General features: G+C 42.3%; 1 protein-coding gene across 1 annotated transcript; it reads right to left on the reverse strand.

The window, feature by feature from the left end:
- Positions 1 to 348: 348 nt before the first annotated feature.
- Positions 349 to 21022, reverse strand: card14 (caspase recruitment domain family, member 14). Its single transcript, XM_086121059.1, has 20 exons — positions 20702 to 21022; positions 20173 to 20310; positions 19762 to 20087; positions 14848 to 15006; positions 14630 to 14749; positions 13221 to 13346; positions 11674 to 11817; positions 11468 to 11590; positions 10801 to 10901; positions 10150 to 10208; positions 9323 to 9386; positions 8026 to 8242; positions 7826 to 7952; positions 5257 to 5497; positions 5107 to 5170; positions 4917 to 5037; positions 4639 to 4803; positions 2797 to 2915; positions 2393 to 2508; positions 349 to 1308 (listed from the first exon to the last, which is right to left on the reverse strand). The coding sequence occupies exons 1-20, from the start codon at positions 20913 to 20915 to the stop codon at positions 1101 to 1103; spliced, it is 2952 nt and encodes a 983-aa protein (XP_085977185.1). The 5' UTR covers positions 20916 to 21022; the 3' UTR covers positions 349 to 1100.
- Positions 21023 to 24410: the final 3388 nt, after the last annotated feature.

Here is a 24410-nt window from a genome sequence, read left to right on the forward strand (position 1 = left end):
TGATTTTGAAAAAATGTGTAAGAATTACAAGTGCCAACAAACAAAATCTAATGAACAAAACAAACAAAAAAAACTTTGACATTCGGGTCCATCCTCATCCGGGGTCAATGGTATCAAAAAGTAGAGATTCGGCCTTAGCCCAGTTAGATGTGGAGCATAGTGAACAAGATGCTTATTAACTTGGCTGCTATTTTACTGTTCAAAGTTGTATAGTCTTCGCTTTAAGGCGTTTAGGCAAATGCAAAGGCAGACTTCTGTGAAAACTGTTCTTGACGACACAAGCACTGAATTCCGGCCATGCGAGAAACTGAAACAGTTGTCGAGGGACACACCAAGATGCAAACTCAATTGTGTTAATGATGACTTTAATGTCTTTTTATGAAACATTTGCATAGCCTTGGTATATGTTGTTCTCGGTGGCAAATAAAAATTAAAAACTGGTGAAAAAAAAGTATCAGTCACATTAAAATGGGATACCAAAACACCTAAGATTAAATTGTTATTTAATCAACATTCACAAAAAAAAAACCCTCACATTTTTCTATATGAATATGTGTGCTGACATTATGAGTGCAAACGCACAAATCATGACAAGTAAACATTAAAATATTACAAGCAAATTCCTTTCTTCCCTCCATTTTGCAGGAAGTAAGATAGTTGCTAGTATGAGCTCCATGGTTGGTGTTGACTTTATTCTTTTATTTTTTGTTGTTATATTAGAATGGTTGGAAAAGTCACTGAATGCAATGCCATGATCTAATTTGGTAACACTGAATATGCTGTTTTTGTGTGTTGCCCTGCTTCAAAGGTGTTTGACTTCAAAGGCGGCAGAGCCTGCATATGGGCTGGATGCGGCCTGTTGTCGAGCTCGACTTTGCCCAGATGAGCTGTAAATCATTAAGTTGGTCGGTCGGAAAAAAAATGAGAACCAAACAACCTCTGGTGTTCATTTGAAAACCACACCAAAATTGTTGTGTGCAACCCTGATCATAGCTACACGTACATACTCATGTCAAATACAAATCAAGTACAGATTTAAATGTCAATGAATTCAATAAAAATGTAAATCCTTTTACTGTCGACTAGTTTTTTTCCCCTTTTCACCACAGGTCAGGCTCAACCCATACAATCTTCCTCTGCTCCTCCCAGATGACGGTGCGCAACCTGGTCAGTAATGAGGTTTGATCACACCACGAGTCAGGAGCCACGCGGTGATACAAACATGGCAGTTTGTCCAACAGTGTCTCCTCGCTTCGGGAACACTCCAGCAGATGCTCCTCAGACCAGTTGAGACGGTGAAGCTTTGACCTAGAAAGCAGGTGATCAATCAATCAAATTTCAACAGCCAATTATGTTTCATTACAACATATTTGGTAATGAACTGGATTTCAAATCTCTATCTCTCTCACTCTCTCTATGTGTGTGTGTATATATATATATATATATATATATATATATGATATAGATAGATAAAAGCGGTTCGGAAAATGAATGAATGAATGTATATATATATATGTATACACATTCATTCATTCATTCATTTTCCGAACCGCTTTTATCCTCACTAAGGTCGCGGGGGGTGCTGGAGCCTATCCCAGCTGTCTTCGGGCAGTAGGCGGGGGACACCCTGAATCGTTTGCCAGCCAATCGCAGGGCACACAGAGACGAACAACCATCCGCGCTCACACTCACACCTAGGGACAATCTAGAGTGTTCAATCAGCCTGCCATGCATGTCTTTGGAATGTGGTAGGAAACCGGAGTACCCGGAGAAAACCCACGCAGGCCCGGGGAGAACATGCAAACTCCACACAGGGAGGCGGGAGCCGGGATCGAACCCACGACCTCCGCACTGTGAGGTCGACGCGCTAACCACTGGGCCACCATATATATATACACATACACACTATATATATATATATATATATATATACAAACTTGTAATTTTTTTCATACATTGGGTGCACCGCATTATAAGACGCAATCTACAATGCATCCGCTAGATGGAGCTACACTAAAGGAAACACCAAGAGAACGATCAGATGTCAGTAAAACTTATTTAATAAAGCAGTGACACAGTTCACTTAACCAACAGCAAGTTATAACATTGACTCGTTAACGTTGAACTCTCTTGCCGCTGCTCTATTTCCGTGTTCAACTGCGTAACCGATCACCTTAAGTTTGAACTCTGCATTGTCAGTATGTCTCGAGCAAGGAGCCATTTTGGGGTTGAAATATTACCGTAACGACCATACACAAGGTGCACCGTGTTATAAGGCGCGCTGTGAACTTTTAAGCGCGCCTTTTCGTGCGGAAAATATGGTAAGGTCATTTCTGAAATAACTGTCTACTCTTAGTGGTGATATTTTGGATGAAGGAGGAAGAAAATATACCTGAGTTTGCGTGCACTGCGCGCAGACTGCCCGACGAAGATGATAATCGGAAAGATCTCTGCTCTATGCAGACGACGTACACAGTCCAGCCCAAGAGGTAATACACAATGAATACCCTATAGGATGAGGAGACAAAAAATATTATGCACCTTAATATTGGCTAATAAAAGGTTGTTCTGTATCTGAACCTGGTTATCTTGTTGTTTGCTTCAAACCCTTTGGTGTTGAGTTAGGAATAGCATCGTCCATTATACTTGCATTGAAAAAAAATATCAAATGTGTGAAGCTGCAGTCACAGAGATGAACAATTGTGCCCCCTTTGTTGCCCTTCCCAACAGCACATGTTTGCAATACAGCCTGCCCAAAAATGCAGTCTACATCAATGCATATGTTGACGCACAAACCTTCTTCATGACTTTTTCCACACTCTGCACGGTGTAGCAGAAGTTTCTTCCCACCTCACATTCCTCCAGGAGTTCAGACTTCTGCAATCGGACTGCATGATCACTGGAGCACAACATCTCTGCAACAAACAGACATAATGTTGTTTGTTAACATGGTGTACTTTGATTCATTGAAGAAGAAAGAACAACAACAGCATCTATCAATCTAGTATAAAAAACAAGCAAAATAAGCGGGAGATGTAATTTAAAAACAGCAATTAAAAAAACAACAACACTGTGTAAGATATATTGCACCTTGTGTTTTATAATATACAGAGAATAATGCACATACAGTCAAATTGAGGAGTGGATTTAGAATCACAGTCAAGAGTGGAAAATTGAAATCATAAGCTGATCAAGCTTGTGAATTTCCTCAGTGTAGCTCAATAGTGTAAAAGGCAACCACAGAGTGTGTATGATGTTGTTTTCCAAAGTTGGATTTGCCCCGACAATACCTATCAGTCATGTCAGAGACCATATCGTAAGGAGCACACAGCACGTTGGTGTTGTTGCTGGACTTCTCACATCTTTTATCGCAGAGTCAACCACAATCCAAGTCAGAGGCCGAGCTGTTCCTCCGTAACCTCCTATCTTATGATATTCTTTCAGACCTTACCCGTTGTGTGAAGCATTGTCCAGGTCGACAGATGTAGATCCAGGGTCCCGCAACAGTGGAGCAAATCTATTTTGTTACTCCACACTTTGTCCCTCAGGAGTTGTGTTGCTCATCTTCCCATTAGCAGTTGTCCCTGGCTATGCCACTGTCTGTACAGGCGTTGAGGATGATGGTCAGGCTAGCCGGCCCATTGCATCACAGATCTCTGGGCACTGGGTTCTCCCAGATCCATGTTCTTCATGCTCAGGTCTAGCTGTTGGCTCTTGTCTCATATCCTTTGGCTTTGCTCTCAACAAATTCCAGGAAGGGCAGATGGATGATTTATTACTGGGGGTTTTTCAGCTCTATTCGTGGAGCCAACTAGCTATCTGTTAGCATTCCTTTGTCCTCTGTTTTGAGACAGACATTTACTGTGGTTTCATTCCCAGATCCTTTTAACCTATTCACCTGTGAAATGTTCCAAACGGGTGGGGGGTTTTTTTTGTTTTAATTTTTTCTGCATGTTAGTTTGTTTTGTTTTTTAGCATTCCTCAACTTTCTTCTTTTGTTGCCTATGTACCAGCTTTTTGCAAACGTGCTGTAGGCATCAAATTCAAAATTAGTGAATATTTGCAAAGAAACAATCAAGTTTATCCGTTGGAACATTAAATGTCTTGTCTTTGTAGTGTATTTAATTGAATATAGATAGATTGAAAAGTGAGAGCAAATCATTGTAGTCTGTTTTATTTATATTTTACACAACTTCCCAATTTCTTTGGAATTGGAGATTGTTCTTAAAAACATCCATCCATCCATTTTCCGATCGGCTTATCCTCACAAGGGTGGCGGGGGGTGCTGGAGCCTATCCCAGCCGACTTCGGGCAGTAGGTGGGGGACACCCTGAACCGGTTGCCAGCCAATCGCAGGGCACACAGAGACAAACAACCATCTGCGCTCACACTCACACCTAGGGACAATTTGGAGTGTTCAATCAGCCTGCCATGCATGTTTTTGGAATGTGGGAGGAAACCGGAGTACCTGGAGAAAACCCACGCAGGCTCGGGGAGAACATGCAAACTCCACACATGGAGGCCGGAGCTGGAATTGAACCCGGTACCTCTGCACTGTGAGGTCGACGTGCTAACCACTGGTTCACCGAGCCGCCCCTCTTAAAAAACAAATGCAATGTAATGCAGAATTTCTCTTACCGGGTTCACAGAGCTCAAAGCCCTGCCATGCTGCCACCTTCTTATCCAGGATACGTCCCAGGATGGATGGCAGTAACAGGACTGGTCGACAGATGGGTGGGAAGTGGGGCGTGACCGGTGTATAGGGCATGAGCGTTAGACAACTTCTGGGGGGCGATGTTTCATCTAGTTGTGAGAGAATATACAGTGTTTTCAAACAATAAATGATGATCACTTTTGTGTGTAACAATTACTCTTTTTTTTTTTTTTTAATAGAGTCAAATGTTGTGTTTCTGTACCCGATTCTGTGCTCTTGCTCTTTTCATTCTCTACGCTGACCCAGAGAGGGTTTCGGCCGTGGCGACCTGTACTGACAATCCTCACTGCTTTCTGAGTATTCTCAGCCATCATGTGGGCTTGCTGAAGAGGGAAATGTTCACCAGTGAGCTGTGCAAAATTGAACTCCATACGCAGTCACGCTTACAGCACCTTTTGAGACTTTGACGTTTGAAAGTTCATTTCTTCAATAGCCCGAATGAGAAGTCGCTGTGCTCTGTGATTATTAGCAGGTCAAGAAGCAGAGTGGTCAATGATAATGAAGCTTAATGTCCTGAAACTTTGCATATGGCACATAAATACCTGTAGTAGTTCGGTACTAATCCACTATGGAGGGCCAGAAGCTGGCACGGATGAACTTTACTGACGTACCACGAGTCTTCTGTGCCAGCCGGGCGTGTGTTGGTCACATGTAAAATGTCATGGCAGGACACAGTCAGTGTCCCTTTGGGTCCTGCTGGGATGGTCACGTTGACACGCACGTAGAAAGAGTCACCCGATGACATCTCACTCTCCTGCAATTGCTGAAGCAAGGCCTCATAGTCTGTACAATAAGCACAGAAAAACAGAGTCCTGTAAAATGATTACATACATCAATGATTGTAATTCTGTTTGGTGCTAAATAAAATGTGATGATTTGTATTATTATTATTATTATTTTGCATTTACTAAGTTGCTTTATGCCTTAAATGTATTCATCGTCAAGTCAAGAAGAAGCTCTGGCCCAGAAATGCTATTGAAGAAAGCAGTTGAGGTCATTGTTGACAACTGTCAGTGACTCTCCATGGTTTTTAGTCGACCTTCTTTCGATTAAAGCAAGTGGCAACAAGTAGCGACAACAAACAATACAGTGGCGGGAGCACTGTACTTTGTTCTGTATAATGAATATACACACCAACTTTGATACCTGATCCAAATCTGCAGAGATGTACTATCCAATGAATGGAAGAATAAATGTGGGTGACACGTTAAACAATACAGGCTAAGGTTATTGATGATTAGACACAATGAAATTTCAGAGTGGCATTGCATTTGCACCACTGCATTTGTGTCATGTTTCAGTTTGTGACCAACAGGTGGCACTGTGGGGCTTTTCCCTGCAGCTGCACACCTGTTGGTCGTTAGGTAATTAGTGGCTATAAAAGGACTCCCGGCCGACTACTCATTGTCGGGTCGTTCTGTCACATTCGCGAGGTGGTGGTGGACCCCAAAAAAAGCAGGCAGGCAGGAGGGAGGAGCAGGGTGTATTTGAAGAAGTGTATTGATAAAACACAGAAAACCAAATCCTAAACAAACAAAGTCCAAAGTATCAAAACAAAAACACGTGACTGAAGATAAAACATAACAATGACCAACACCTGACTGAAACAAACATGCCAGTAGCATACAAACACATGAGGGAGGGGTACTGTCATGATTCGGTTTGGGACCAACAGGTGGCACTGTAGGGCTCTCCCTGCAGCTGCACACCTGTTGGTCATTATGTAATTAGTGCTTTAAAAGGACTCCCAGCCCGAACACTCATTGTCGGGTCATTGTTTGCTCTTGGCTACTGTCATGTTTTTTGTGTTTGTATGCTACTGGCATGTTTGTTTCAGTCAGGTGTTGGTCATTGTTATGTTTTATCTTCAGTCACGCGTTTTTGTTTTGATACTTTGGACTTTGTTTGTTTAGGATTTAGTTTTCTGTGTTTTGTCAATACACTTCTTCAAATACACCCAGCTCCTCCCTCCTGCCTGCTTGTTTTGGGGTCCACAACCACCTCGCGAACCTGACAGAATGACCTGACAATGAGTAGTCGGCCGGGAGTCCTTTTATAGCCACTAATTTCCTAACGACCAACAGGTGTGCAGCTGCAGGGAAAAGCCCCACAGTGCCACCTGTTGGTCACAAACTGAAACATGACAATTTGTACTGGATTGTATCTTTTTGAAATCCTGTCTTACGAAATGGCCGACAATTAAAAGCAAATGTGTCTGTTTTCTACTTGAATAGATTGATTCCCCTTCATGATCCTGTCTGTGTGTTTAGTTTGGATATGATGGGTGTTTTATCCTGATTTTAAAGATGGATTTAATATACAAACACCAATTCCAATGTAGTATGGACAGTGTGCAAAACATAAAAAGAGAATATAATGATTTGCATTTCCTTGTCAACCAATATTCAATCAAATTACACGACAAAGACAATGAGGTGAATGTTCAAAATGCTGAAGGTTATTTATGTATTTGCTTTTCAAATATTCCTGTTTAGAACAATCCACAGGTGAAAGTCACACGCAGGCGTCCTGCACCTGACATTACAAAACTCGGAAGTAACACCGGTGCTCTGTTTTGACGGTGGAGAGTTGCGAATGGGAGGTGGATACTGGAGAAAAGTTTGTGGAACACGAGGGCTGTGGTGTGGCAGATGGTTAACCAGTGATCTTGTGTGGGCCCCAAAACCGACGGAGGAGTGGACGGATTGGAAACAGGACATGTGGGAAAAAAAAAAAAGTCTGTGGTATGCGTGTGTGCGAATGTGAGCGCAGGTTTAAGTTGTGGCAGCGGCCTCCCTTCAGCACCTGAGGGGGGTCACGCTGTCACAGCCGCATTATGAAGCGCAAAGTACGACAACCGAGACGCCGGACGTTTAAGCTTTGTACATCAAGAATGCGAAAGAATTCCACAGACAAAGCTTCGACATTAAGTGTCCTCAGTTCCCATCATTGTATTGCGTTTTCAGAACATTTTACACATAGAGCCAACTTCACTGGAATTGAGGTCGATGATGACACTTCTATTTGGAGTTCTGGAGACATTTTTGTAGTGGAAATATAGTACGGGAATGAAAAATGCACATGCAGGTTTCAAGTACTGTGGAGACGTACCATCTGGCCTGGGACGCAAAGACAGATGGCAGGGACCAGTGACCTGGCCAAGTGCCCACAGAGCTTCTTCTAAAGTGGAATCTTCCAGCACCATCTTGAGAGCTTTTTCGTCCTGTTCGTATCTGACCTACAAAATCATCATTGTTCTATTACACACCTTCAAACGCAATAATTCGTGTCGTCAAAAAGTTTTCTCTCACCTCCACGATTTGTGCTCCCTGGGTGATACCCACAGTATGTGCAGCACTCCCTTCTGTTACTTCATGCACAAAGACTCCGGTCTTATTACCCCCTACCACTGCAATCTGATTTAGCAGTGTCTCCCCCTGGAAGGCAATGGTGACTATGCGGCCAATAATGCGCAATGCTTTCGCACGTGAACGCACGAGGAATGGAGGTACGGCATTCTTATCCAGGCTGGTGAGAGATTAGGGAAGATTAAAAAAAAAAGAAAGCACATTTCATTTTTGAATTAATCCCATCAAACAATCAATCATCCATCCATCCTCTCCCGCTTATCCAGGGTCGAGTTGTGGTGGCAGTAACTTTAACGGGGAAGCCCAGACTTCCCACAACATTCTCTGGCACAAACTGTCGCCCTGAAACTGAAACAATGCCTCACTGTGTGCGTGTGTCCTGACTTGGTGAATAAAAAGGCTGGCGGCGGAGGACCTCAGAGCTCATGAGGGGACATAGGGAAAAAGGAGTTCTGAGAGATAGGAAGGCTCAAGAGCATTAAGACTCGACTGTGGTCTTCGTCAGGCCACGTGCTGTCGCATGCTGCCGTCATTGTAAGCTTGGAATTCTCTTTTTTGCAAGACCAGAAACCGCATTACACTAAACAATCCAATTCATGCATTAGCGTTGATGGTCTATTCTTCAAGTGATATGAAAACATTATTTTTTCACTCTTAATGTGTACTGTGTAGCAAAAGGGGGCTCAGAGTCTAGAACAGAGGTTGGCAACCTTTTGCACTCAAAGGGCCATTTCGACCCAGTTACCGTGGAAAAGACACCACTGGGAGCCGCAAATAATCCTTTTTGAAGTCTGAAACGACGATGTTAGCCATATATACTGTATATATATATAAACCTGGTGTAGTCTCCCCCATGAACAAACACACCCGAGACATAAACGTAGGAGCTTGCAACTGTGCTTTTCTGAAGGGAGGTCAATTGTCCCACACGTGTTTAAACTAACTCATGGAAAGTGGTGAGGATCGCATCATCTCAATCGTCACTGTTTAGGTCAGATCACCTGTGCAGGAGGAATTTGACTTTGGACAAACTCTCTGGATTGTTTGTTTATTGCCCAATTGTCCAAGTTACAAGATTCAAAGTGCACACTTAAATTCTTATATAAATACTGTACATACACTGTATATATCGTACTAAGTTGGACAATTGATCAATAAAATGGTTATGCCTGATTTCACACCCCAAAAAGTCATGTGAACTGTCATTTTTATAGTACTGTTGGTTGTACAATTGCCTCACCTGTATGTGGTTTTGGTCCCACCCGCAGCATAAAGTCTTGATGGGGGTTTGTCTTCGCTCAGCACTAAACAGAAGAGATGGGATTTAGTGATTTTTTTTGGGGCATCAAGGTGGTTTCCCTGTGAAATAAAAAAAACACGTGTCTGTGATCATACGTCACTTAAAGCCTTTCTTTGTCACGTTACAGGGAAATGTGTTGAAAATTTAAAGAATTGGAGTGCATGACAAAACTAGGCCGTTTGTGCTCATTTGGGTCATGGGGAACTGGAGCCTACTTCATCCCTTCTTGGTGAGAGGAGGGGTACACCTTGGACCGGTTGCCAATCAATTTCAGGGCACATATTGACAATCAACTATTCACAATTACACCAAGGGCCAATTTTGAGTCTTCAATTGACCTACCATGCTTGCCTTTGGAATGTGGGAGGAAGCTGGAGTGTCCTGAGAAATCCTAAGCAAGCATGAGGATGAAAAGCAAACTCCACAGACAGTCCCACTCACCACCACCTGGATCTCCTCAATATGAGGCAGATATGAGCTGAAGCACTCGTCCACCGTGCTGTTATATTGCATGTTTATCTATTTTTTGTTGATTGGTTGAGACACAGTTTGAGTTGCCTGTCAATGAAGTACATTGTCAAACTCATTTGTAGTTTTAGTTGCCAAATCTGGTTCTTGAATTCAAGTTTGAAACCCCCCCCCCCAAGACAAAACCACAGCCCAAGCAAGACTTTCAAGCTTAAAACAGTGAGAACCATTCCAAACAAGATTGGTCTTCCCCGCAGAACCACAAACTTAACCAAGGAATGTAGACATGCAAAACACACCACTTGGGAGGATCTCAAAGTCGTCCAATGAAGAATCATCGGTCTCCGCTGTTTCCACGCTACAAGACAATAAAACATCCGTATCAGATTTGTGAGTCTCTCTGTCAACACATGCACAGATGCACGCACACGTGCACGCGCCCAAACACGATGATGATCGGCTCCATCCTGTTTGATTTGGCCTCACTGGCACACAATTAGATAGGTGACTAGAGTTAGGACGTTGTGTCGCTGTGCTCTCTCCTCGCTTGGCCTTCCTTATCGATGGCACTCTTGGCAAACATAATAGTTGAATCCAGTTAAGATCGAGGAGTCACACGTGGTCAATTGGGCTAGGTAAAGTTGCCCGCCCAATGTGGGTGTGGCTAAGATGCTATTTAAAACAAGGAATCGGACCGGTGGAAGTTCCCTCCAAAGTTTTTATTGTATAATTTAGTAAAAGCACGCGTGCAGAGTTGGAGGTAATTGCAGAGCTCAGACAGGTTTGGCAGGCAAAGGTGATCACATTGTTTGGAGATTAAAGTAAACTATTTTCTCACAATGTCACTGGCTGGTTGCTCTGTTGTTTCATACTGTACACAAGGTGCGAATAGTTTACTTTTGCATCATGACAGAAATACGGTCAAGTATTAGTCACAGAACCGCACTCACCTGCTGTCTTCGTAAAGAGCTACCTCTCTTCTGCGGAGAGACTGCGAACTTGGAGGCTCTACGTTTCTGGACCGGACGCTATTTGTCAATGGCTCTTCGCACTTCAAGATGAACGTGGATGTGGGCATATATGCAGATAAACGTCAACATTTTAAAGCCGAATATATGTGCTTGATTAGAGGTTGGCTAAACACACCCAAATACGGTATCAATTTAACCAAATGCTTATTACATGGCTGATATTAGGATTTATTATATATATGAGGCAAGCAAAATAAAAATTCCCTCTCCCACTGATTATCATGCAGCACAGTTTAGCACCATTGAAAACTACAAAACAATAGTAAAGTGTTTAAACATGAGATTTCAACAGCCAGTCTGTGACAGTCAAAACTATGCATTATTCTTTTTGCAAAGATTTTAGACGACTTGTGTGTCTTGTATTGTATATATTATACTTGCTAGACTTGCCATTAGTTTGTATCTTTAAAACGGGCACAATTGTTTCAAGAGTACTAGAACCCGACAATGAATCAGAAAAATCAAAAGATGTCAATGTCAAAAGACGGCTCACTATTGCCAAGCTACTGAATGTGTATTATGTTGTTTGTGAATGAGCAACTAGTTTTAGACAGTTTTGATAATAACTTAGCTTCCGTTCACATACCTCTGAGGAAAAGGAATTCAGTGAAAAGGGGTCAATTGCATCCATGCGGCAAAGTCTGCGCCTGTTTGGAAATGGTGAATCTTCAGAACTGGATAGTTGACACTCCCAGCCAACCCCCCTCTCCTTAAGAAGTGAAAAAAGAAGAATGGCGTTTCATTCGGAATTCTTTTGCCCTGTATGCCAATGTAGTTGGGGTCCATAATTACTTTAGCGCTCTGCCATTCTTTGCTGTGTTCGGCATTCACACAAAAGGCTCTCTCCTGGAACTCCATCATTTGAGACCTCAGGACGTCTTTCTCAGCCAGGATGCAGGCAATCTGGGTCTGGGCCTCATTTCTGGAAAGGTATGCCTTGGAAGCACAGAAAACCAATTCAGTTGGATAACTTTTGCCAGTTTTAAATCACACACAGGCATACACACGCATTTCTCACATGGTTTTCACAAATAAATAGTGACTTGTCATTTATTAGTCCTCGGGAGTCCAAGCTACAGTATATGTGGTGGGTGTCTTTCTGGTGTTGGGTGTCTGAAGAATTATGTCACAGACTTTCGCTAAAAATCGACTTGTTTTGAGTCCCGTCAACCAGAGCAACTGTTGAACCCACAAACTGTGTGTTGAAGCCCATCTCTTCAAAGGTTCAGGAGCCATGGAATATGTTGCTATTTATTGCAAATAGTCACATCAGGGTTGTCACTATCCGATTACACGATCAGAAATCGGGGCCGATCACATGATTTTCAGCTGATCGGTACCCGCTGAGAAAGATCGAATTTTTGAATTTTCTACATTTCTACATTGTGGTGATGTTGGATTGGGACTTGGTTCTGTCAGATACTCAAAATCAAGTGACTTGTTCCCGGACTAGGGTGCATATAAATGCAATCGGGACATCCGGAATTTACATCCCATGGGAGACTTTTTTTTTTTTTTTGCATCAGTCTTGACTCATGCGACTCCCTCCTAGTTGCAGTCAGAACAGGAGATATTCAACCATGCGAACGCAATCCTCCCAAACGTCAAGCTCGAAGCTTCTTCCTGTGATTCTCACTCGTGTAAGAAACTCTTCACCAAGTCTAATTACGCGTGTCAATGTAGTGTGACAATCCGTGAAAGAGGCACATGCCACAGACGCACACAAAGCCGCAGACACAGTCAAACATTTATCGGAATCTGACGTTGATAATGCCGTTTAACCAAATGAACTCGACTTAAGTTTTGACTCAGGACATTCCTGTGGGGGCGGGATTGTTTCAATTACCGGTAGCCGGCTCATGACACAATCTGGAAAAAATCAATGGCTTGCTCACAGACATATTTTCAGAAATACATGGACAGTTCACTAAGAAAGAAAGTAAATGATACAAATGGAAAAATAGAAAGAATAAAAATATTTGTTAATATTGGTGTACAATCATTACTGGTATAATTATAATGACAAAAAAAATTGACGGATGTATTGAGTCAAATAATTTCAAGCATGTCAACGGTGAGTGCTAACAAATGACGATAGACAAATTGGAAAAAAAAATTGAATTAATTTGCACATATTTGAAAAGTAGCGTTTAACATCGCTATTTGGGTGGCAGGTGAGCTGAAGCCGATCCCAGCAGACTTCATTGTCAGGTGGCAAAATCATATATTGGTGTTAAAAACTTGAATAGATGATTGACTGAGTTAAAATTGTTCCATGACTTCTAGAGAGGCGTCATCTCTAATTCAACTTATCTTACGGTGTCCTGAAAAAGTCTTACTTGGTCTCTCTCTGTCTGCAGCTCTCTCATCTGATTCTGGATGACGGTGCTCTTTTGTTGGTGCATGTTACAATCCAGGGTCAGCTGCTTCACTTGAAGGGTCAGGCATTCGTTCTGATCCAAAAGCTGAACAATGATACACATGATGTCGTGAGGATTTTGTGTGAACATTACGTACACAATTTGATGACAAAGTCAACACGATGCTTCACTACAAAGAGAAACCCCGTCGGTGTATGATTGGCAACAAATGTATTTGCAGCACAAGCTCCCCGATTCCATTCTTGTGCAGTCAAGGGTTTACGGTTTGTCTCCAGGGCAATTAGAGCTACGGCACATAGCAGCTAATCAAGAACTCCCAGACTCCTGAATGACATTTTCCATCTCACAAGCCACACTGGTGCAAAATAACTACTGACACTATGTTAACTGTAGCAGTGTGCGTTGAATTTGCATTGAGGCAGTTCCTTTTTATTCAAGAGTGCCATATTTCGTTGGACGTCTAGGAGAAAACACGACTAAACACACAGCTACTAAGCCTTCCAATTGAGGGGGATGAGGACCTTATTTAGCGCCCAAAGCAAGTCATGTGGCCTTGGGCAGCCACATGAGTCATTAAAAGCAGAGCATGATGGAAACTTGGAGGGAAAAACGGGGGATTCAATGAACTAACCATACTCGCAGTAGTGAGAAGTGAAGCCACTGGCAGCCGTCTTACATTGCTACTCATCAAGCACGCCTAACTGGAGTACATTGATTGCTCTGCAGTATTTTCACTTAATTTATTTTTGACATTAGATCAAAAAATGGTCAACCTGACAGAGGTCTCTGAAAAAAGAGCTGCGGACAATTTTTCAAAAATGTTAAGTCATGCAGCCTCCACCTGCACAGCCTTCCCATTATATTCCATATCCATCCATCCATTTTCCAAACCGCTTTATCCTCACTAGGGTCGCGCGGCGTTCTGGAGCCGATCCCAGCTGTCTTCAGGCAGTAGGCGGGGGACACCCTGAAACGGTTGCCAGCCAATCGCAGGGGACCCAGAGACAAACAACCATCCACCCTCACACTCGCACCTGGGGACAATTTGGAGTGTTCAATCAGCCTACCATGCATGTCTTTGGAATGTGGTAGGAAACCGGAGTACCCGGAGAAAACCCACGCAGGCACGGGGAGAAGATGCAAACTCCACACAGGAAGGCCACACTAACCACTGGATCACCGGGTCGGCATGCAAATTTCTTGACTAAGAAAACAGCGGAGCTCAAGTTAAAAAAAACAACAACAACAACAACAAAAAAGGGTGTTGTGGAAATTCTGATTAGCTGGTCACTTCAGAGAGTCACGACCACATTGGCTGGTGATTTAAAAAAAAAAAAAACTTCCACAGTCACAGTAATGAAACTCACCTCTTGTTTCTCTCTGTGCATCTGTTCATTTTCTTCTCTATAACACTTGAGCTGACCTGCGAGTTCCACTTGGCTATCTATAGCCTCAGCCAGGTCCTGAGCCAGAATATCCTGATGAGCCTACCAAAGGGAAAGTGTCGATGAAATACCATCACGGCAGCTAAAATAGTTATTGCCTCTCATATACAGGTAAGGACTGTTGTTTTTTTTTGTCTCACTGGGTTGAGTTTCTCTATCTTGACTAACTGGCAGCGCAGACTCCTGACTTCCTCTTGCAGCAGAGACGCCTCAGCTAAAGAGTCACATCTCGGAGAACGCCGTTTCTGGAAGTCACTCTCTGTTTGAGCCTTTTGCAGTTCTGTTTGTAGTTGGTAGATCTGCCACAACACAGTACATAAGAAACATAAATGATCATTGGAAGGTACAGAGACAAAATACTGATCTTGTGTTACATCATATCTCAAGGTATCCTGTTGATACATCAGCAGCAGGTGTCAATGTGAGCTGCGAATCTGACTTTTGAATGTGATGCATCTGAAACCAAATATTCTGAAGTTGCCAATTTTAATTTTAATGATCGGCTGCTCTACTACTTGACAATCCATTCATTTGTTTGAACAAAGAGTCCCAACCACATTGATATTGAAGCCATTCATCCTGACGAAAGAAGCAGACAATGACTATGAGCATTTATAGACAGGACTAGGAATGGAAGCTCCTTGGATTGGATGTTACCCATTGCCACATTGTAGAGTGGGATTCTAGTTATTGCAAATCCTTTTAATCTTAAATGTAAAACTCTTTAGCGTTTTAGGAATTCAAACAGCTCAAGGCAGACACAAGTGCAGCTGTGCTGAACAGTTCAATACATAGACAAATAAGTGTATGTGTCTGTGTGAAAAGCTCTTTGGCAGTAACCGCATGATGGAGATACACTGACATATGTGTAGTGCACTCCTTTCACCATTTTAATCAAATTGGATTTTTCATCTGTTGGAGTATGAAGTGTTTGCTTTTGGCGGACTGATGGAGTGACGATAGACGGAGCGGGGGAGCAATGAAATTTACTGCGGGAAGCAATGCAGGAAGAGTGATTAAAATGGCTCAGCTTAAAAATTCGACGGACTGACAATAACAGACGGGTTGCCATGCTGTTGACGAATGACAAATGATCGAACAACGAAAATTGTATAAATTGCCCACCCTCAATCATTGTTAAACAGTAAACAATATTCGGCAGCATCGTCATATCTAACACATTATTTTTCTCAGTGAAATAATCCAATTTTAGCTTCTTCACAAATTCACAAGTTGTTCAAGGCAAGTCAACCGCAATTTTTTCTTTCCGATGACATGTTCCATGTGGCTCTGTGAGTCTCAAACACGGCATTCTGTTAAATATTGTGTTTGTGGAATATGAGTTATTAAAAAGTAATAAAATCCACCATTTTTTGTCCATTTCAGGGGAATGCCATTTTGCCACTTGCTGTCGACTGCAAATGACATCACAGTTGCTCAGGGCTCAGGTATGAGCTGTCATGGCTTCACTTCAGTAAACTGTGATTGACCGCTCCCTGAGATGGCAATTTTTTGTTTTTTTTTGATTTTGCTGCTTAACTCTTATTCCACAAACACAATATTAAAATGCCCTGGTGAAACTAATGGAGGTGCATCGAACATGAAAAAAAGAAAAATTTTTGATGTGCAAGAAACTTTCAAGAAGCTTTGAGCAACATTCCTGAGATTTGACATTAACTATCGAGTCCAGAAGTGAGTAACATTTGACAACACTGGAATAGGAATGACATTTAAAATGAAAGTTTTTTTTTAAACCTTGCATGCGTATGTGTGTGTGTGTGGGGGGGGGGGGGGGGATAATTAACAGGTCATCAGCCACATCACATAATTGCCTCAGTCAGTTTTCAATATTTTTGAAAAACAAGAAAAAAAACACAATGAATGCTGATTCTCATCCCAAACACTTCGCATTCAGTTGTGAAACATTTGAGTGAGAATTGAAGCAAAAGAACTACATCATCTGCAAAAAGAGAAGCAATACTGAGGTCACCAAACCAGGGACCCCCCAGTGTCCTCAGAAAATCTGTTAATAAAAGGTTCAGAACAAAATCAGTGGGCAGCTTTTGTAGAGTGCAACTCTCACTGGAAACAAATCTGGCAGTACAGCCAAGAGCCTATGAGGGACATGGTCGAACACATTCCATAAAGTCCACAAAGCACATTTAGAATGGTTGGGGAAACTCCCACACACCCTCAAGAACACTGCTCCTCCAAAATCTGAGACTTGATTTACCAGGAAGGCTGAGGAGTGTGATTGCCCTGTAGTATGAACACACCCTTCAGTCCTTGACATTCCAGAGACACTGTCCCCCTACGTCGACACAATGTTGCAGAGGCCTGTCAACCAGGAGAGCTCCCCAGCATCCACAACCTTTAGGAACTCCGGGCAGATTTCAACCACCAATGGGGCCCTGCCACCGAGGAGGTTTTTTCAATAATTCTCTGGCATTCGCCTCTCGACTTCAGTCACTAACTTGAGTGTCGAAATGCACCCTCGCTTGACTTTTCAGACACATGAATCACCTCTGCAAGATCCACTTCTTTCACCTCAAAAACATTGCAAAATTTGGACCACACACTCAATCAGTCTGATGACGAATAGCTTGTCCACACAATTGTCTCTTCCAGGCTTAACTACTCTTCTCATATTGCACATAAAGAACAGTGCTGCCAGTATCCTGATGAAGTCTAACTGCCGCCCCAGCAGTGCCTCAAAGGCCCTGCCTCCCTCTACCTCAAAGAACTGCTCATTCTTCGACGGACCACCTCTGCTCTGGACAGGCCAAACATCTCCACCCTTTGAGGATCGAGTGTCGATCAATGGGTGACCGTGCACTCCGCTCCGCCGCTGCACACCGCGGCCCGCGGAGTGGATGGTTTTAAGAGAGGCTTGAAAATGGACCTTTTTAGAATAGCCTTTATTAGAACGCTTTTTTTTTGTGTGTGTCTTACTTATTTCATTTGTTATACAGTATATGTCCAAAAAGAAATGTTGCTACAAGTGTTCCATTCTTCAATGACAACAAAACAAAATAATGGATGTTGAGAATTAATTTAAAAATCAATAAAACATGTCCAGTAAGTGCAATACAGATAACATTACTTTAATTCTTCTCGATTGTCAGGGAAACAGTATTTATGTTGAGAATAATAGTACAAATTTGGCCAAAGGAAATGGTGAAAAATGGTGATGGTTTCAATCTTAATTGCAGCCAGTAAAGTTACATCCATCCACTTTCTAGACCGCTGATTTTAGTTAGCAGGAGCCCTTCCTAGCTGGCTTTGGGCAAAAGGCAGGGCTGTCCTCTCTCTCTCTCTAAATATATATATATATACATGTACAGTATATGTACTGAAGAGATTTTCATTCACAGTATCGGCTTTCATATTGCTGTGCGCCATTTGTTACAGCTGCAGCTGTTGTGAAAGTGCTATATTAATCCGGATGTTGTGTCAGTGCTGCTTTTCATGGTCATAGATGATTCGAGTGAAGGTTTGGAATGCGTGACTGCAAATACTGTGATGATGTTTCGCTGAGTGTAAATGAGAGACTGTTTACATTTGGGTGTGGTTGAGGAAGAGGGGGTGTCAAGGTGCCACGAGCAAGGGGGGCACCCCGGCCGGACCGCTTGACTGGAGATCACAATCGGCACTTAAAAGGGCCCCCACAGCAGGACGACCACTTCCAACAACAGAAGACGGCCAAATGCGGAAGACCATATCCACATCAAAGGAAGATTCACAATAGAATGACAATTCACACCGAATCTGACAGATCCAATTGATAACACCCGGATTGTCCTCTCAGACCATTTGCCCATGCCTGAAAGGCATCTTTGTCACTCCGCCTCGCTCCCCTCGTGGTTAAGAGAAGTTGATGACCCAGAGCTATGTGTAGAATAATTGGCCTGATCTATGCTGTGTTAGACTTTTTGTCTATGCTGTCTTAGACTTTTTGTTAGCGATTAAATACGTTTATGTGATACTGACTCGATAGACGTGTGCATGTGGTCATTCCTGAGCCCATCAACGAGCACCCCAGAAATCCACCAAGGTATTTGATTACTGGTCAAATAGTGTGGAAATTCCGCCTTCAATATAAACACACACACACACACGCACACACACTTATGCTTTGGCAGCAATATTAATTTACTACAAAAAAAGTAGTACTAGTGGTTCCACGATTACGTACTAGTAAGCAGGTTCCCTCAAGCGCCACACAAAATGAAAACTGAATGAAATGTCCAAATTGTGTGAAACATTACAGTGGCTTACATTTTTTTTAGTCAGCACACTCCATCTGTTAAATACAGTACAATATGTTTGCAATTAATGTTTTAGAGCTGTTGGTTTTCAAATATATATTAAGATAGAATTGTACAGACATTTTTAATGCACAAATATATTTTACATGAATCATCATTTAAGAGTAGGTTTTCATTTTCCTGTGTTTCAGCTGGATGCTGATGTTAAAATTCTGCAAACGCACTCAAATGAAATATGTATCGGTATACAAAGTAAACATATGGGTGGCATAAGTGTCAGAGCACCCACAGATAGAGAGATTAAAGCACTTTCTCGAAGTTTTTAACGATAGATAGCAAAGTAATGATGCCAGACTGTGTTGCACACGGGTGCATTCTTTTTATATTTGACATCAAGATCACCATCACTCATAGTTTATTGGCCAATATTCCCACACGGTTTTGATAATCGGATTCGGGTAAGTGAAAACTTTCATTGTGATGATTATGTTGATTTTGAAAAGGTATTTGGCACTTGGGCTGCATTATTTCCAGAGTAGCGAGCATGAAACATATTTTCATTTGTTTTCTGAGCTGGCATGCATCCGAAGTAAACAAGTCTTTATCATCACATTAAAAATAACTTATCATGGATTCAGCAATTGTTCAAATTTGATCTGTGACAGTATCGATAGACGGATGTTGGTGTGTTGCTATTGATATGACAGAGCAGATAAATTGGCCCAATAGCTGTATTTTAAGATGGTCTATTTTTTGGAATCCAAGACATTGGCGTTGACTACCAACCTGTAAGTTGAGATCATGGAGGCGCACGCTCACAGCTGATTTCTCCTCGATGGCTGCAGTGTAGCGCACATACAAGTCGCACTTCTCATCCTTCAATTGGGTAACTTCACGTTGCAGTGAAGACAAATGTCTGTGTACGCGCTCATATTCCAACTGAAGGCATCTGGACTTTTCCTCGTGCTCCATTATTTGTTGAATCTCAGCCTCCAGAGAGGCACACCGAGCACTCATTTTTCCAGCCTCGCAACGAGCCTCTCGAAGCTCATTCTGCATCCCGGTTACTGCTCTGATAAGGTACTCTGTCAGTTCAGAATACTTTATCAGGCCTGTGCGGAGAGTCAAGACATGGGGCAAATCAGACGTATGGAAATTTAAACTCATTTGGCACTAGCAGACATTTAAATAACAAACCGCTGAATCTTGAAGGTTCTGAGCTGGGCTTGCGTCCAGTAACCTGAGTGTACAGGGTCGGGTAGTGAATCATCAGGCTTTCCAGCAAAGCCACTGCACCGTTCCTGCCTTGGGTCCGCAGCAGATCCATCATATGGCCTGCAAACAATGTGTGGGTTGGCGGGGGGAACGTTCAGGGAATCGGGGGAGTCATCCTTATTGCATACCCTTTGTCTGTTTATTTCAGCTTTATTTACTCGCGTCAGGCAATTTGCAATACAGACCTGGCAGCAGACAGCAGAGTAAAACAAAAAGTTTCAACTTGCATTATCAGCCAAAGCAATCAGATGACTTCTCAGTATATCTCAGTAGTATGACTATTATAATGCAATTATGCAGTAACTCCACTTACATGTCTAAATCATTTCCCAGTGAATGTGTCTTTGTTTTGAATATAAATAAGATGAGGTGTGCATTATGGAGCAGACTGGAATTGATGCCCAGTGTGGATTTTACAAGTAAATAAACAGCAGCAGCAGCATCATCTTACTTGTTCTCATTGATCGATTGGTGAGGTTGTGGCTGGAGAGGATCTCATCCTCATCCATCTCGGTGAGCACCCTGGCCTGCCTGAGGTATGGAATCACGATGCACGGTCGCACCCCCAAGGACAGCCGATGGCGATTGTCATTGATGAGTTCCCACAGTTCCTCTTCACCCATCTCCTTCAGGTCAGGACCCTCGGGCACACTCTCTCCTGCCATCTTGAGTATGTTGAGTAAGTCGGCAAAAAATGTTGCTCGTAGTCGCCACTGCTCAGTGATTCATTACTGGAAATAGACAAGAATGACAGCGAGCCTGGTCGAGGCAGGCCAATGGTATAAAAGGCACAGTCTCTCCACACCCAGTGGGCGTTTGTGTCAAATCAAGTGTACAATACGTGTGTATGTGTGTGTGTGTTGACATGTGGGAAAACCTGTAATACAAGACTTCTGCACACTAAGGACAAACTACATACAGTATAGTTGACAGATTCCCTAAACTAGGTTGCAATCATAAACTTACATGATCACAAACAACCATAAAGCAGAACATCTTTTCATGATTAAACAATCTTGGATTGGCCCGTATCAGCTTCCTTCCCCTCAGCACCACGACTCGCCCCCTATTACAACACCTCATTGCAATCCAGCAGGCTTGTGTTTTGCCCACATCATATGCGGTGTCAAAAAGATTAAAACACAAAACAATTATGATTGGAGAGAGCACACATGAGCTGCACGTCTTATCCATTCATATTTTAGGTGACTTGTTTTTGTATTAAAGCATTAAAAAAATGTTTTGGCATCCATTTGTTGAATGGAGTGACACCTCAAAAATTGTGCAGCTCTGCATATATGAAGGTTCTCTGTTAAATTAGATGTCAGTCAAGTTTGTCTTGGTAATTCCTCATTATTGCTGTCAATCAAACAAACATTCCAGACACCTCCTGGAGCAAACAGAACAGTCAAGTGCAAAGTCCTCGTTGCAATGAGGAAATGCGACTGGAGGCACAACAGCTGTAAAACGACAGTGTAGGTTCAGGTTTCTCATTTTGTTCGCTCACCTGCCATCCTTTAGTGTGAGCAAGCTATTTACTGTGCTGTGAATGATTTATGCAAACAAATAGATGATCTCAAGGCAATCTACTGTAAAGGAAACAGGTACACAATCACTGCCGAATTATGGGAACACTCAATAACAGAGAGCGGGAAATCTTTTCAGAGGATATTTTAAGACTATCAAAAAAAAAATCCAGATCATATGAAATTGCTGAACTAGAATTCCATGTGTCAGAACTAAAGTTGAATGCACAAAACCCAGGTCAACCGAAAAATGTGTCTGCAGTTGGATGTACATAAGGCTGCCCCGTTATGACCAATGCAGCAAATTGTGCAAGACATGGACTCGGTGAGCATCTTGGCTCATTTGTAAGGACTCGGAGTCTGGTTGCAAACAAAATTAATTATACAAATAAAAACATGGCCGCTACTATACAGTATATGTCGGAGGGATGCTCGTCTGCTTCCAGATTACAGTTGAGGTGCCCTTGAGCAAGCCATTGATCCCCCCCCCCCCCCCAAGCTTAGTTCGAGAGGTGCAGAATAAGAAACAAAACAAAACAAAAAAAAACAAGGCTGGTCTGTTTGTATTCTGCACTTCTTCTCACTCTGAAGAATGTAGAGTATGGGCTCTTTATCTCACCAAGTACGGTCTTCCTAAGTCCACAGGCAAGAATGTTGAATTGAAATTCTGTTTACTTGTTAACAACCTCCCTGCCTCTGAATTATACTCGTGAGAGCAGCACTTAATGCATTTTGGGATGTTTTCCTAGCCACGTTTTCACAAGTATCCAACGATGCATTCATGGTTTAAGGTAGCTGACAAGAACAACATCCATATGTAATTGTTTATTTCATGAACGGTCAAGAAAACAAAGTGAGAAACAGATTTGGTATTTTGAGTCCAGGAACTTCTTGCATGTACAACGTCTTGGCATGCAACCCATTGGAAATACACAAGCAGAGATGAACAAACATGGCGAAACTCAGACACACCCAAAGAACCCTACTTTGTTAATGACACACATGAAGGCTTAGGGGTTCCGTTGTTGTATTTTTTGCTTCATGATGTGCCACATATTTGCAATGGGAGACAGGTCTGGACTGCAGGCAGACCAATCTTGTATCCGTACTCTTTTACCATGAAGTCACATGTGCAGAATGTGGTTTGGATTGTCTTGCTGAAATAAGCAAGGGTGTTCATGAAAAAGACGTTGCTTGAATGGCAGCATATATTTCTCCAAAACTTGTGCGGGCCTTTCACATTAATGGCACCTTCACAGATGTGTAAATTCCCCATGCCAGTGACACCATCACAGATGCTGGCTTTTGAATTTTGCGTCCATATCAGTCTGGATGGTTCTTTATCTCTTTGGCCCAGAGCCTCAGGCCCAGAGAAGCTGGCAGCATTTCAGGATGTTGTTGATAAATGGCTTTTACTTTGCATTGTACAGTTTTAAGTTGCACTTACGGATGTGGCGCTGAACTGTATTTACTGATATTGTTCCTGAGCCCATGTGGTGATATCCTTTTCAAATTGATGTGAGGGACAAAAGGGCACAGACATTCAACTGTGCTTTTCAGCCGTGCTGCTTACATGCAGTGATTTCTCCTGATTCTCTGAAACTTTTGATGATGAGATTTCTAAATTCCTTGCAATAGTACAATGTCCTTAAACTATTTGACTATTTTCTCATTCAGTTGTTCACAAAGGGGTGAACCTTGCCCCATCTTTGCTTGTGAATGACTGAGCAATTTAGGGAATCTCCTTTGATACCCAATCATGCCACCCACCTTTTCCCAGTTAGCCTGTTCACCTGTGGGATAATCCAAACAGGTGTTTGATGATCATTCTATAACTTTCGGAGTCTTTTTTGCCACCTGTTCCAGCTTTTTTGCAACGCGTTACAGCCATAAAATTCGCAGTTAATGATTATTTGCTAATAACAATAGCGTTGATCAGTTTGAACATTAAACATCTTGTCTTTATAGTGTATTCAATTAAATATAGGTTGAACATGATTTGCAAATTATTGCATTCTGTTTTTATTTAGGTCTAACACAACATCTCAACTTCATTGGAATTGGGTTTGTATCATGATTCACTTTCCTGCTTAGTTGTTCAGTCTGACATCTGGTGGCGGCGCTGCGGCATTAGATTGATAAGTGAAAGGTTTTGGCCATCAAATCAAGCTGCATTCGATGTAAAAATGACATGCTGTTTGCTGCTGATGACAAATGATGATAGACACGACAGTAGAGAAGTGACACGATACAATATTTTCTATCGTCTTTGTGATATGTATTATCATACCGCCCAACTGTAGTGGTTAGTGGTGGCCAGCCTCCTGCCACAACCCCTGCGGGGGCGTCATCTCATTGCCACAATTTAGCAAGTCATTGTCTCACCCTGGCCACCCCACTGAAAAAGTTTTGCCCCGCTACTTTCTATACACCATCATAAAAAGTCACTACTTTTGTTGCCAGTTACATTTTGAAAAATGGTTGCTAAAGGAGTCATGAAAGTTGCTAAATAAGGTAACATTGTCATGTTGAGTGATTGCAACCGGTGTGACAAGTGGAAAATGAATGTGCTGTGCCTTCTGATGACGAAAGGACTTTTTATGAAGACATGGCTCTAATAAAAAATGGCATATG

The sequence above is a fragment of the Hippocampus guttulatus genome, chromosome 9 (assembly GCF_054856545.1).
Source record: "Hippocampus guttulatus isolate MCC_2025c chromosome 9, RoL_Hgut_1.0, whole genome shotgun sequence".
In the NCBI taxonomy this organism is placed as follows: Eukaryota; Metazoa; Chordata; class Actinopteri; order Syngnathiformes; family Syngnathidae; genus Hippocampus; species Hippocampus guttulatus.